Raw genomic sequence first — 13,474 nt, forward strand, 5'->3', positions numbered from 1 at the left:
TGTGTTACTGTTTACACTAATACTAACGCCGATAAATCTTGTTGCCATATCAAGAAGGACTGCAGAACTATAGTAGCACTTAGGTCACTGCGACCAGTACAACTAAATCTGCTACAACAATCAGTAGCAAGCAACTAACTCACCACAACTGTAAGGATGCCCACATAAATGCTAACGCTTGGTAATGCTGTTATTTTAATGCTAATGATGATGATGCTAATGAAATGCTAAAAATACTAATAATATAAAAATGTTACCCAATATTAGTAACTTAACTAGTTTAATTAAATACAATTAACCTACATAGGCTTCTGCTAGGTAATTTGCAGCTAAGTATTGCAAAGTTAATAATTGCTAATCGTTTTAATGAAAATATTGACTCACTTAGCTAAAAGTGTTTATGATACCCAGTGCTGTTTATACAACTGTTGCTAGTTGTCAGTAGTGATAACGAATTAAGCAAACACTATCAGAAATGCGAACAGGAATAGGAACACTTATTTTAAACTTGTTTACATCAACTAAATAATACAATAATACAAATGTGTTACTCTGGAAGGTAAATACAGGAAATAACACTGAACATCAAGAGTAAAGCGTCTAATAAAAGAACTGTGTTGTTTGTTTATTCTTGTTCTTACAGGTATGCCTTAAAAAAAAAAGCCTCTCATGTTTGTGTTAAACAGGCTTTTCTGCCCACATTCAGACACCAAGCCAGTGAACCAATAGAAAGCAGCACAGCTAAATCCAGAGGGGCTAATGACTTGTGTGCACCATCTGGTTTTACCACATGGTTGGTGTCAGTTGTAGGAACAAAACTGAGCCACTCCCCTTATCTGACCTAGTATGTGTTTGCATACATGCCTTCAGGCCGGTAGGCGTGGGTCGAGGCCTCTCAGGTGTCTCTGAGCTCTTGAATCATCTGCCAATCATAGTGTTCCATTCCTTCCTCTTTGTTGTCACTCAGCAGCTTTCTCCTTCTATTCGTCCTCTAAAATCTTCCCTTTCTTTCCCCAGCCATATCTGCTGGAAGTCGAACAGAAACGGAGGGATATGGAAGGCTGATCCCAGTCGAATCCAAAATGGACAAGAAGCGAGAGGAAGAAGGAGGAGGACTTGGTCCAGACTTGGACTTTTGAGTTACATGCATCTTTATGCAACACCACAGACTAAAACTGTGCTTGCTTTAAAGAGAGCGGATGTGAGGCTTGTTTGTTGTGCGCAGCAGATTCAGATCTAATGAACTGAGGGTTATTTGTATGCTTGTGTGCCTGTGTGTGTGTGTGTGCGTGTGTGTGTGTGTGTGCGTGCGTGTGTCTGAAGGCGCAGCTCTTTGACAGCAGTATAAACCCAGCATAACACAGTGGTGTGTCTTTCCTTCCCACAAGACTTGACTACAAACCTCACAAGCCTGCTGGTCTTATGATGCTGCTTTAAAGAGTCTGGAGGGGGTAAGTCATGTTTCACAGTTGAAAAGATTCCTCCTATTGAGACACTTTTTTTTAGTTTTTGGAGGTTCGAAGATGTTATGTCTCTGTCATGTACACTGGTGATTATGTATGACTTAGTAGGTGGTATTTATTCTATTATATATAGAAATGTTGATTAGTCATTTCACAACTCTCATTTTACCATGTTCCTCTTTTTATTTCATCCTCTCCGGTATGATTTTTTCTGGTATTTGTACTTCTCCTTTGGTAATGTGGTAACTATTCTCTCCATGTCATGTGCTGTATAAAATTTCCATGGACTGAATGCAACTTTTGCCTCCGTCTTCCACTTAGATTGCAGTTTATTTGAGGAGTATTGTGTCTGGGTGAAAGTATCCTGATTTATTCTTGATTTCTCTTTCTGTCATTCTGTCATTTCCTCTACTGTTTCTATCAACAACAGTGCTGCCAGAGATAGCAACACACACACAGAACTAACTGTGTTATTGTATGGTGAACTCAGTATTTTATTAAAGAGCAGCCAGACATTGTGCTCAGTACTTGATAATATTAGAATGGGCCAAATAATTTTAAAATCCAGTTTATCAAACTGTCAGATTCTCACTTATGAACCTCAAGGGAGACATTGCTGCTTTTAAAACGTTTAAGTTTTGGGATCTCCACATTTTCTGTCCTATGCTGATTTTGATTCACTTACACTTTTTTGACAAATGTTCTTAACATTTTCAAATGCACCCTAGCACTTGCACACTGACAGGAACTGAGAAGTGAGCACCCACACAGGAAATGTGGTCAAGGTCGATGCCGGATGTTAAGTTGCATGACGTGAACAGAATAATGATAGATAGACAGAGAAGTACCGACAAATTAGACAGAGGAAGGAAGAAAAAATGAAGATGAGGAAAAAGTTGGCAGAAAATAAGCTGGAATTTGTGATATCTGGACTGTGCACATCATTGATGTTTTGTTGTTGATGTTCAGTTGTCTGTTGGCCTTGTTTCTGCTGCTGTGAGAGATGCCCTCGGATTTTACTGACAACATGTGGTTCAGATTTTGATTCTTTCACAGTTTTATCATTTGTCTGTTGTCACAGGACAGCATTGTGATAAAATGATAAAGCCAGGACGCAGACTGTTAAACTGCTCTCCAGAAACAACCCCACCCACTGCCTCTCTCTTGATCCACGCCGTACACCTCTAGCTCTTTTTCTCTTTTGCTCACTTGCTTGGCTGATTTTCTGTCTGTGGTCAGGAAGTAGAAGCACGCTTTTGTGACAATAAAAGTCGATTGCACTGCATTGCATGTCTGCAATGCAACACAACAAAACTAAAAAAAATTGACACAAATCTCCTTCATACTGGATTATGTATGTAAGTATGTTTATGCTTTCGGGGCTGTGAATAATGTGGAGTTTCATTCTTGTTTGGAGTGCTTTATTTAATCTGAAAAATATGAAGTCACTGTAAAGACATCAATATTAGACTACAGCCAAATATAGTCGAGTCAAATGAATGACCTCTTTGTCTATCAGCTACTCAGACGCTCCTGGAGGTTTTTTAGAATGTTTTTTTTTTCAGTGTGGCATTCATAGTTCTATTTTGAAGATCTATTTCGCCTGTTTACATGATATCAGCCATGTTCAGATGGACTTAAATGCATTTTTTTCCTTTGGTCACAGATCGGTGAATGGCGCCATCGAAGGTTGTAACATCCTTCAGGATTTCACACGTATGGGATTTTACAAAATGACCATTGTTCACACAGCAGACGAGGACATTTTGTAGCAAGACATCATTTACTGCCACAACATCTTTCACCTGTTTCAAACACAACAGCAACTGAACTGACTGAGATACATGCTCATGGAGGAGGAAAACGTTTTCTCCTCTTTGCCAGATGTCCCAGATTCAGTCCTTCAGCAGCCTCAACAAGACCCATTGATCTCTCTAGACCACCAGTACGTCAATGGAGAACAGCAGACCAACGTGTGGGGCGAGTCAGAGGTACAGATAAACCAAGTACATGGGACAGATGAGCTCAGTCTGTCCTCGAAGGCAGGACAAGACACTACTGAAGAGGCAGAACAGTGGGAACAAGTAATATGGTCGGTGCGGCCCTTGAGCTGTGCCAGTCCCCCGCTTTCATTTGCCACAGTGCAGTGGGACATGCCTGACCCCGCCACCGAGACGCCTTCACTCATAACTGACAGCAGCGTGGCCAATGAGCTGGACTCTGATGGTGTGATGACTGTAGACACCATTTCCTCATCACCACTTCACCAGTCTCAAGACATTAATGCAGAGCTTTTCACACAGGAGGTCTGGGAGGAAGAAGATAGGTTTCATTCTCAGCCTCTGAACTCAAATCTAGAGGGGACAGGAAATGACTCCGAGGTATGTACTGTATGCGTGGACATAGAGTGCTCGATGTGATGTTGTTAGGCTGCCATTATTTCAGTTTTAGTTTGTTTTGTGTTTTCTGTTTACAGATAGAGTTTCCCTGTGTCCTTAACCCTTTGATTTTCCGCACCACTTCGATCTTTACTTCTTTAGAGACACGTGTTTGGTTTAGTGCAGTGGGTTGAGCAGAGGTGGGAGGAACAGAGTGGATGTAATGTTGGTCAGATGAGAATTAGTGCCTATACATGAACCCACTGGCAATCACAAGCTTTCTTGCTTAACTCACGTTCATGATCGTTGGCCTGTGTTGCAATTTCCAGCCATGTGATGCTGCAGATGTGCAAGAGCCTACAGCACAGGAAGAGGAAGATTCAACACATGAGCTGTTAGACAACAATAACGGTATGTGTCACTTGGAGCAGCACTTTTAATTATGTGTTAAATAGATAGAATAGACTGAAAATGATGAAAAGTGAATATGTTTGAACTGGTGTGTGTAACGGTTCTTTGTTTGTTTAATGATTGTGGTCTGTTCATATCTTTGAGAAATAAGTGTGACTTTAACTGTAAAACTATAATGTTCACCGTGTTTTTACTGTTTTTTCCCAGAAATCCCACTGACAACAGAGTCAGAGGAAGAAGAGGAACAATCTGCAACTGCAGGTCTTGTCGAAACTGTAGACTTAATTGATATTCTTGAAGACACTGAAGGTTCAGAAGATGAGGCAAAGAGTTTAGTAGATTTAAACCAAGAAGAGGAACAAGATGAGCCCGGCGCTCTGCTGACTTTACGAGGAAACTCAGAGGAAGAGCAGACGTCACTGAATGGTGTTGAGATTGAAGAGGAGAACGAGAAGGAAGGCGAGGCAGAAGAAGAGCAGACTGTGACAGACTTGTGCTGTACAGAAGAAAGTGAAGATGCAAAAAGTGTCAGCAGTGTGACTGATGTGTGAGTATAATGGACTTAATTTAAGAAAGGGGAAGGGGACGTGCGTGTTAACACCAAATTCTTTCATTATGTGACTCATGTATCAGCGTTATATGCCGTCTTAACAATATGTTGCACATTTTATTCACCCTTTGCAGAGAGGTTCCTGTAGAGCAACTACTACCTGACAATAGTGAACCAGCTGTAAACCCAGACAAGCTAACTGAGCTGCCACAGTCAGAGCTTGTAGGGGAAAAGACAAACTCGGGGAGTGAGGAGGACATAGAGATACTGGAAGGCTTACATGAAGATCCCACAGGACAGAGTGAAGAGCCAGAAATGTGCAAAAATATAGACCAGAACTTGGACCCTCAAGACTCAGAGGCCATGTGTGACAACGAAGACCCATCGATACAGATGGCAGATAATGTAGAAAGGATAGAAAATTCACAGGAGACACTGGAACTGACTGGAAAACTGGAGGAGACGAATTGTCCGCAGCATCAGGATTGTGACCAACCTACTTCACAGGAATTGTTGCCAGAGTTGGAACACCCAGAGTCCGAGCAACTTGAGATGACCAGCATTCAAGAGCAGATCCAAGCAGAAGTGCAAGCACAGGAGCAACAGTCTGAAGACCAGTTAGGAAAAGCGCAGCATGCGGAGCAGTCACTGCAGATGGAACTGACAGAAGAGTCAGCTCAATCTGAAAATGCAGGGGAGTGTACTCTGTCAGAGCAGGCAGTTTGTCCCGAAGATGAAGACCCTGGAGTGGCAGAGCAGCAACAACAGACGGAGCCATCAGAGCAGAATGAGCAAACGGCCGTATCGTCTCAGTCGACGCTCTCTGAGCAGCTCGTGCGACCAGAGGAAGCAGACGTTTCTGAAATAACGGAGCAGCTGTCCGCTGAGACTGAGCTTACACAGCAGACAGCAGAGGCCGAGTTCAGTCAGGTGGACGAACAGCCTGAGACGTCACATCAGAATGCAGGTAGCGAGGATGGATCTGTGCAGACAGTTGTAGCCAACGGAGAGCAACCCAAACTCCCCGAGACAGCAGTAACCCTTATGAACGGAGGTGCTGTGGACAGAGAGATGGCCCGTCGCCTTGCTGAACAGCTGTATAAGTTGGATGGGATCCAGCGTGTGGACGTGGTGAAGCACTTAGATAAAGAGTAAGCACATATTATGCATATGTGTATTTTACTTTCTGTTCTTTTCTCAAATGTGGAGTGATCGTGTCATGAGCACACACTAGTGGTCAGTGAAGCTGCAGGAGGTTTGGATATGGATACAGTGTTTTCATACAACTTACAAGACACCATAAATTTGAAGTGCTTCTTATACATTTTTAAATGATTAATCTTCAGACCCTCATTGTCTACAGCAAAATTCATATTTACTATATTGTATATTATAGTATAGCAAACTTAAGTATATCAAAATTAAACAACCCTTATAATCTTTGATCGTCTGTACACCAGAATATTTCACACCGCTCAGACAATTCAGTTTTCCTCTTGAAAATCTTTGGCTTCTGTACAAACGAGATGTAACATATAATTCAGGGAGAGGGTTTTATTTAGATGAACTGTATGTTTTGACAAAACATTTGGACTTTTAGTAGAGACAGCATTCAAATCAGTCCTGTAGATATACAGCAAATCCACCTCTTCAAACAGTGAGTGTAGCCCAGAGAGTCATGTGTGATTTATTCCACACAAACAGCTCCTTGTATTTTCTATCCCTTGACATGTAACATTAAAGGGGCAGTCAGCAGATTTTCCACATTAGGATTAGTTAACTTGCCATAGGAAGGGCTGCTGAGCTGGTGAAAACAGATGTGTAAATGTCTTCTGTGGTTTAAATAAATCCAGTGATGTCATTAAGGGTTTCCTGGCAACCAGTTAATAACAGTCTTTGCAGTCTTTGCAACAAACTGGAGGCGTTGTGGTTAAAAGCATTTACCAGACATGGAGTGCATGATGAGCAGTGTAGGATCAAGTGCTTATTGTCATCATAATATCAAGACTTAGCTAAAGTATAGTCCTGTAGTTCTACATTTGATTAATACTCTTTAGACAGTCTGAGCTCAGTCAGTTCCTCTGTCTGCTTTCTCATCATGTTTAGGAGTCACATGATTTTTTTTTTACATGCCACATCATCCTCATTTGCCTCCTGTTTGTGTTGAATGGCGAACCAGCGATCAGCCCGTTATTCATATCAAGATACTGAGTTAAAGATTCTTTTTGACAAAGTGACGCTGACACCGAATGTGTTTTGTTTCTGTTCAGTAATGACTTCAGTCGTGCTGTTGGGGAGGAATACCTGAAATTCTTTGACTTCACCGGGCAGACTGTCGATCATGCCCTGAGGTGAGATTTGGCGAAGGCAGAGCTTGGCTTGCATGCGCTGACGTCTCTCATTAAACGTGCTCGTAAAACGTGGTTGTAAAAGTTTTTTAAAAAAATCTTCCTCTCTCTCGCTCAGATCTTTCCTAAAGGTGGTGGTGTTGATAGGAGAGACCCAGGAGAGGGAGCGAGTCCTGCAGCATTTCGCCTGCCACTTCCATCAGTGCAACCCGGACTCCTTCTCCTCTTCAGGTGAGCCTCGGTCGTAGTTCATATGACCCGCTCAGAAATACGGCAGTGAACACTCATGTGTGACAGATGTGTCTGTTTTTATATCCTCAGGGTCTGTGCTGGCTCTTACATGTGCTGTGATGCTTCTCAACACTGACTTGCATGGACAGGTTGGACACCTTTTTGACTGTGAAAGACATAATAACATCTTAAATTTTGTTTTGACACAATCACTGCCAATCTTATGCTTTGTGTGTGTGTTGACAGAATGTGGGAAAATCCATGTCCTCTTCTAAGTTTGTGTCCAACCTGGATGGGATGAATGAGGGAGGAAACTTCAGCAAGGACCTCTTGAAAGTAATACTTTTGCTGATTTATTTTTAAAAATCTTTGTTCAGACAGCAAAGTCGTACCTTTGTTGGTGAAAATTATTTAACCTTTTCCTCTCCGTCTTCATTTCAGAGCCTTTACAATTCCATAAAGAGTGAACCGCTGGAGTGGGCCGTGTAAGTGGACTGAGGAAAACACTGTCCTCAAACATCATCATATTCTTTACGTATACAGTTATATAATCTGTCTTTGCACGTTACAGTGATGAGGAGGAACTGAAGACCTCCGTGCTGGTGGACGAACACGCGGCAGATGATGTGCCGCTGCGGTCAAAAGCCAACCCCTTCCTGAACGTTCCTCATGACAAAAGGGCGACCGTGGTCAAAGAGGGATTCCTCCGGAGAAAACTCCACGCCGACATCGACGGCAAACGCAGTAAGTGAGACTCAAACGTAAATGGAGTGTCGTGTACGTCTTTTTAGTTTATTCTGTCTGTGAGGATAGTCAGGATTTAAAGGCACAATCTGTGATTTTGTCTGTTTGACTTGAAATAATCTACAGTTTTAGATCTTATGTCAGAAGGGATTTGCTGTCGGGTGTTGAACACACTGAACGTGTTTGGCTTTGCTGTGGTGTCTGAAATGGCAGATTTGTGTTGTCGTCACACTGTAAAAATAAGGGCGGCTGGCAACAGGAAATGACAAGAATGTGTCATTCTAAAACAGTTTTCATTTTGATGGCAAACACTTAGTTTGGAAAGTATGTGAAATTATTTGGAATATTAAAGATATTTCATAGACTTTTGGCTTTACTGCAAGACAAAATCAGTGGTAGTGAGATATAATCTTTAATTACATTTTGATATCGATTTATTATTAATTTCAAAAAATATTTGTATTCATATTTTGTATTATTTTACTTATTGGTGGATTTTATATTTGTTCTGTTTGCGTTTTTTAGTTATTCGCTGATGTTTTAAATACAACCTCACAAAAATTGGGATGCTGTGTAAGACACACGTAAAGAAGGTGTGATGAATTGCTCTTTGACATAAACTCAACTTAAAATAGTACAAAGACAATGTTCTTAATGTTTAATAAGCTTCCTTTGTAAATATAAGCTTATTCTGAACTTGATGCCAGCAACCCTTTTCAAACAAGTTGGCACAGGAGAGACAAAGGATTAGGAAAATTGTGCAGTGCTCAAAAGAAGCAGGGATGGGGGACGTTCAGCACTTTGTGAAACACATGATTGTATAAGGCATATTAGTACATGGGCTCAGGAACACTTTGCATAACCATTGGCCGTAATTACAGTTTGCTGCAAACGATTGCATCGTGTTTTAATTTGCCTCATACGCAGCGTCCCAACTGCATTGCATTTATAATATTTTAGATACGTTGAATTTGAGCATAACACATGTTAAGTGTTTGGGTTTTTTTTTTTTTTTTTAGTGGTGGTGGTGTCTGAAATGGAAGCGGTACTCAGTCTTAAAAAGATATGCAGTGGATTAGTGCTCTTGTGTAAAATTTCAACTGTTAATATATATTTGAGGAACGTCTTGGACATGTTGATAACGCAATAGACAGCTTCAGTTTCTCACAATTATGGAAGAAGCCTGCTTTTTGCTTTGATATCCCTGCTGGGTAATCTCATAATTACTTTTTATGTGGCAGCTCCATGGGGGAAGAGAGGCTGGAAGACTTTCTACGGAGTGTTCAGGGGAATGGTCCTTTACCTACAAAAGGTTAGCAGTTCATTGTTATTAAACCTTTGTTTCCTGACAGTATGAATACATAGAATCTAGTGTCTTGAATGATTAGAAGTGCTGTATTTCCCATCACTCTGTTTGTGTGTCAGAATGATTATAGGAGGGATCAGCCGACTAACGAGGAGGTGGTGAGCGTGCATCACTCACTGGCCGAGCAGGCAGCTGATTACACCAAGAAGCCACACGTCTTCCGTTTGCAGACAGCTGACTGGAGGGTCTTCCTCTTTCAGGCCTCGTAAGTCCACAGCTGGAGAGCACGTGTCTTTATTGTGTGTGTGTGTGAAAGAGTCCAGGACTTGGTGTTAGAGCGCCATTTGTTCTCCTCTCAGATCCAAGGTGGAGATGAATTCATGGATCAGCCGCATCAACCTCGTTTCGGCCCTTCACTCCTCGCCTCCATTTCCTGCGGCCGTCAGCTCTCAGAGGAGGTTCTTCAGGCCGATCCTGCCTGCCTCGCAGTCCGCACACACTCTGGTACATACCCCAGTAATTTATATGTAGTAATTTATTTTGAGTGTTTTTAAAATGCTTTGGCTCAGTGGTTGACCGGCAGCAGATGATGGACAAAAGTACTTCAATCCGATATTGTAGACCTCAGCGAAATTCAATCATTGTCATTGTACTGCAGCCATCAATTTATAAATAGCTTACCTTTAAAAGAGATGCAGTCATTGTCTTGATTCAAAGCTGCAAAAGCATTTGCCATTGAGACTAGAAAAACCTGAAAAGCATAGTGGGTGAGATGGGAAGAAGAGATGAAAATTCTTGACTGATTTGATCCTTTCTTTATTGCCTTGAAAGCATTTCATGCAAGTGTGCAGTTATATCTGCAGACAGGCGGGCCGGGTCATTAAACTGACATTTTGATTAATAGCCGATGAGTTTAAATAACACATTATTGAAGAGGAAAGTAACATATAAATTACATTACCGGCAGCAAAAAAACAGCAGCATAAACGCATTAATCTCCCCGTTAAGAGATACACTGAGTAACCTAACTGATAATTTAAATCTCCTTTAAATCACCTTTAAATTCATGACACATCCAAAAGGTCACACACACGCACACACACACACACACACACTGACTGATCCGAGTCCAGGTTGGAAACTGGAGTAAACCAGGTGTCAGCCTCATAAATCCTTCATCAGAGCTGTCTAAAAATATTCCTTACAGAAGCTAAAATTTCTGTTTTCTGTTTCCTCTGACCTGTCAGTTTTAGAACTGCAATTTTTACCACAACAAAAAATTTAGCTGTAGCTGTTTAGCTTGTGTTGCTCATCATCATTTTAAAGTCAGTATAGCCCATAGGGACCAGCAGAGGTGCAGTGAAATGCCCAGGTGGGTGCGGGTCTTAAATCAGAGAATAATAATTCACTCTTGTAACTCAGCAGTTGATCTCTCTCTCTCTCTCTCTCTCTCTCTCTCTCTCTCTCTCTCTCTCTCTCTCTCTCGCATGCCATGAAATCATCTTAAACAAATAATAAACCAGCCAGATCATCCAAACAAGATGGTGTTTTCCTAAACAGAATTAAAATGTCAGTCTTATAAATAAACATGGATTAACTGGTCTACAGAATGTTTTTCATTTTGCCACAATTTGACCCCACGTGTGCCTAATAAACATGAACTGTTGCTGTTAAAAAATCACATTATTTACCCGCAACGGTTTGAAAGTTCTTGAGAATCACATTATGAAAATGTTTTATAAAAATATTCAGAAAGAGTCATAATGAACCAGACACGCAGGTTGTTTTCCACAGCGTGATGTGTCAGTCACTTCTGTTTCAGTGAGACTAATTGGAAAGCTTCAAAGGAGGGAGAACACTATTAACTCCTGTAATTAAAACGCCCAGCCAAAATTACTTTGGTCCATCCAGAACTGAAATTCTGGCGCTGTGCCTGGAGCCAAGGTGCATTTAATTGCTCATACATTCAGACTTGCATTTGCAAAAGAAATCCTGTCATTTAAAAGTTGCACTTTAAGATCAAACTGTCTTTATGTGTTTGGATGAAACCATTCTGAAATGTTTCTGTTTCCGTAACGTATAACATATGTTCAAATGAAGTTGCTGCTTCAAAAGCTCAGCAAGTGACAAACTGATGCAATGATTTTCCTAAGCGGTGCCCAAACTTTTGCATACCACTGTAAATAAAGGAAGGAAAATGATCTTATCTTTCAAAATGTTTTTGGTTTTGCTCTCCAGCAGGATTTGCATGAAGTAGCTTTGCAATAAATCTTTTGTTCTTTGCTCCTCCCTGTGCAGGAACATCAGCTGCAGGCGCATTCAGGAATGCTGACGTCCTTCAAAGCGGATCTGTCGTACCTGCAGCAAAACCCACCAGAGGGGAAAAAAGCCAAAGCCAAGGAGCTGGAGGAGCATCGCGTCAGAGCGGAGTACCTGCATTACGAGGTGATCAAAGCGTTGTGAACGACAGTGTATGAATACAGCCGTGAAAAGACTCATAAGTGACGCCATGTCTTTTGCTCAAACCCTGCAGATGTGCCGCTATGAGATCTACATCCAGGTGCTGGAAGCCTGGAAGAGAGCGAAGAAAACAGATGACGACATATTCGGCGTCACAGGCCTGAACCTGTTTGATAAAGCCATGTGTGCAGACTCTGTGGTGGATGAAGAGGAGGAAGAGGGGCTGAAGAAGTCCCACTCCAGCCCCTCTCTGGAGCTGGAGATGCCTCGTCCGACTGTGATCAAAGTCAGGCGTAACATCTCTGAAAGACGGACTTACCGCAGGACCGTCGTTCCCCGATGGAACAAAGAGGCCTGAAAGGAGTTTTACTGTGAGAAAATACAAGCAGTTAACGGCCTTTAGAAAATGCAGATTTACACATTTCTGCTGTGAGCTGACAGGACTTTAGTCTTTTAGTTTGTTGAAGTGCACATCAGAAATCTGCCTAAGCAAGTTGTTTTAGGGTTTTTCTGCGTTTTTATTTTGTGCACTTTACAAAAATAAATCTCAGGGAATCCCTAACCCTGTTTTCCCTCATTCATTTGTCGAGGGGCTCAACATCTCTGGACCTAATTTATATGGTTTTGTTGTGTGAACTTTGATCTGTAGAAGTACCTGAAGTAGTACCTGAAGTTCAGTGAAATCTGATTTTCATTTATTTTTCTTTGGGCAGAAATCTGTCTTAAAATTATAACCACTAGAGGGTGCTGTTGTACAGTACATCTCTGTGTGAATGGAGGGGGACAGGATGTGCTGTCAGGTTGACTTAAACATATTTTTAAAAAAAAAAAAAATTCCTAACTGCACTTTTGTTGTTTTAAATATTATGTATGAAATGTTTCTTTTCTGTGAATATTCATGAAGTTTGTGTTAATGTTACATGTGTTTTTTTCCAAATGAAGGGTTTATTTCCAAAATGTTCTGTATTGTTTTTCTCTTTGGGGAAAAATAAACTTTTGTTTATCATTCGTTATTAGTGAGACTTTTTATGGGTGCTAACACTTTTAGTTTGTTTCAATTGTTGTCTTAAAATTTCGATGTCAGTAATGCAAACGTGTTGAAGGCAACAGAGCTTTTATGTCGCATAGAAACCTGTTTCCTGTTACAGAAAGGAAGATGAAACAACAATGATAATAATGAAGGATGCAGAAGTTCAGTTTTGGTTCATCTGTTTTTGTCACATTGGTGAACCAACTCAGTTCAAAAAAGGGCAGCATGTGTATGTTGCAAATATCTTTTTTTTTTGCTTGTTGAAAAAATTCACCGTTTAATCACAAAATATATCCTTTTTTGGTATAAAATTCTCAGGGTTTGCCACGCAGATCTGAGTTCAATGAAGAAGAAAGCTTTTAAAATATTAACACCAGCGAGTGTGATTCACAGCGAGTGTCGCAGACTGATCAAATTGATCGAATAACTCAGAGTCAAATGATCTGAAGATCCAGTGGTCTGTGAAATTGTTCATTCAAATGATGGGGTTACTTTTTTCTTTTAATGCTGCACTTCTAAATGTGGAGTGATTCTCCCTGCACATCACCTCAAC

The 13,474-nt window shown here is 41.0% G+C and overlaps 1 protein-coding gene across 2 annotated transcripts; it reads left to right on the forward strand.

Moving 5' to 3' along the window:
* Window positions 1-1,271: 1,271 nt before the first annotated feature.
* LOC124051479 (PH and SEC7 domain-containing protein 4) lies at window positions 1,272-12,904 on the forward strand. Of its 2 annotated transcripts, XM_046374892.1 has the most exons (16): window positions 2,436-2,821; window positions 3,130-3,844; window positions 4,171-4,252; window positions 4,460-4,799; window positions 4,937-5,953; window positions 7,073-7,153; window positions 7,269-7,381; window positions 7,472-7,530; window positions 7,628-7,717; window positions 7,823-7,866; window positions 7,953-8,125; window positions 9,367-9,437; window positions 9,551-9,696; window positions 9,791-9,935; window positions 11,730-11,876; window positions 11,965-12,904. In XM_046374892.1, the coding sequence occupies exons 2-16, from the start codon at window positions 3,308-3,310 to the stop codon at window positions 12,247-12,249; spliced, it is 3,330 nt and encodes a 1,109-aa protein (XP_046230848.1). In that variant the 5' UTR covers window positions 2,436-2,821; window positions 3,130-3,307; the 3' UTR covers window positions 12,250-12,904. The 2 variants fall into 2 exon arrangements, with proteins under 2 accessions (XP_046230849.1, XP_046230848.1); XM_046374893.1 differs by lacking the exons at window positions 2,436-2,821; window positions 9,791-9,935; window positions 11,965-12,904 and adding an exon at window positions 1,272-1,451 and having other exon boundaries at window positions 11,730-11,812.
* The last annotated feature ends 570 nt before the right edge of the window (window positions 12,905-13,474 follow it).

Source organism: Scatophagus argus, chromosome 20 (genome assembly GCF_020382885.2).
Source record: "Scatophagus argus isolate fScaArg1 chromosome 20, fScaArg1.pri, whole genome shotgun sequence".
Lineage (NCBI taxonomy): Eukaryota > Metazoa > Chordata > Actinopteri > Scatophagidae > Scatophagus > Scatophagus argus.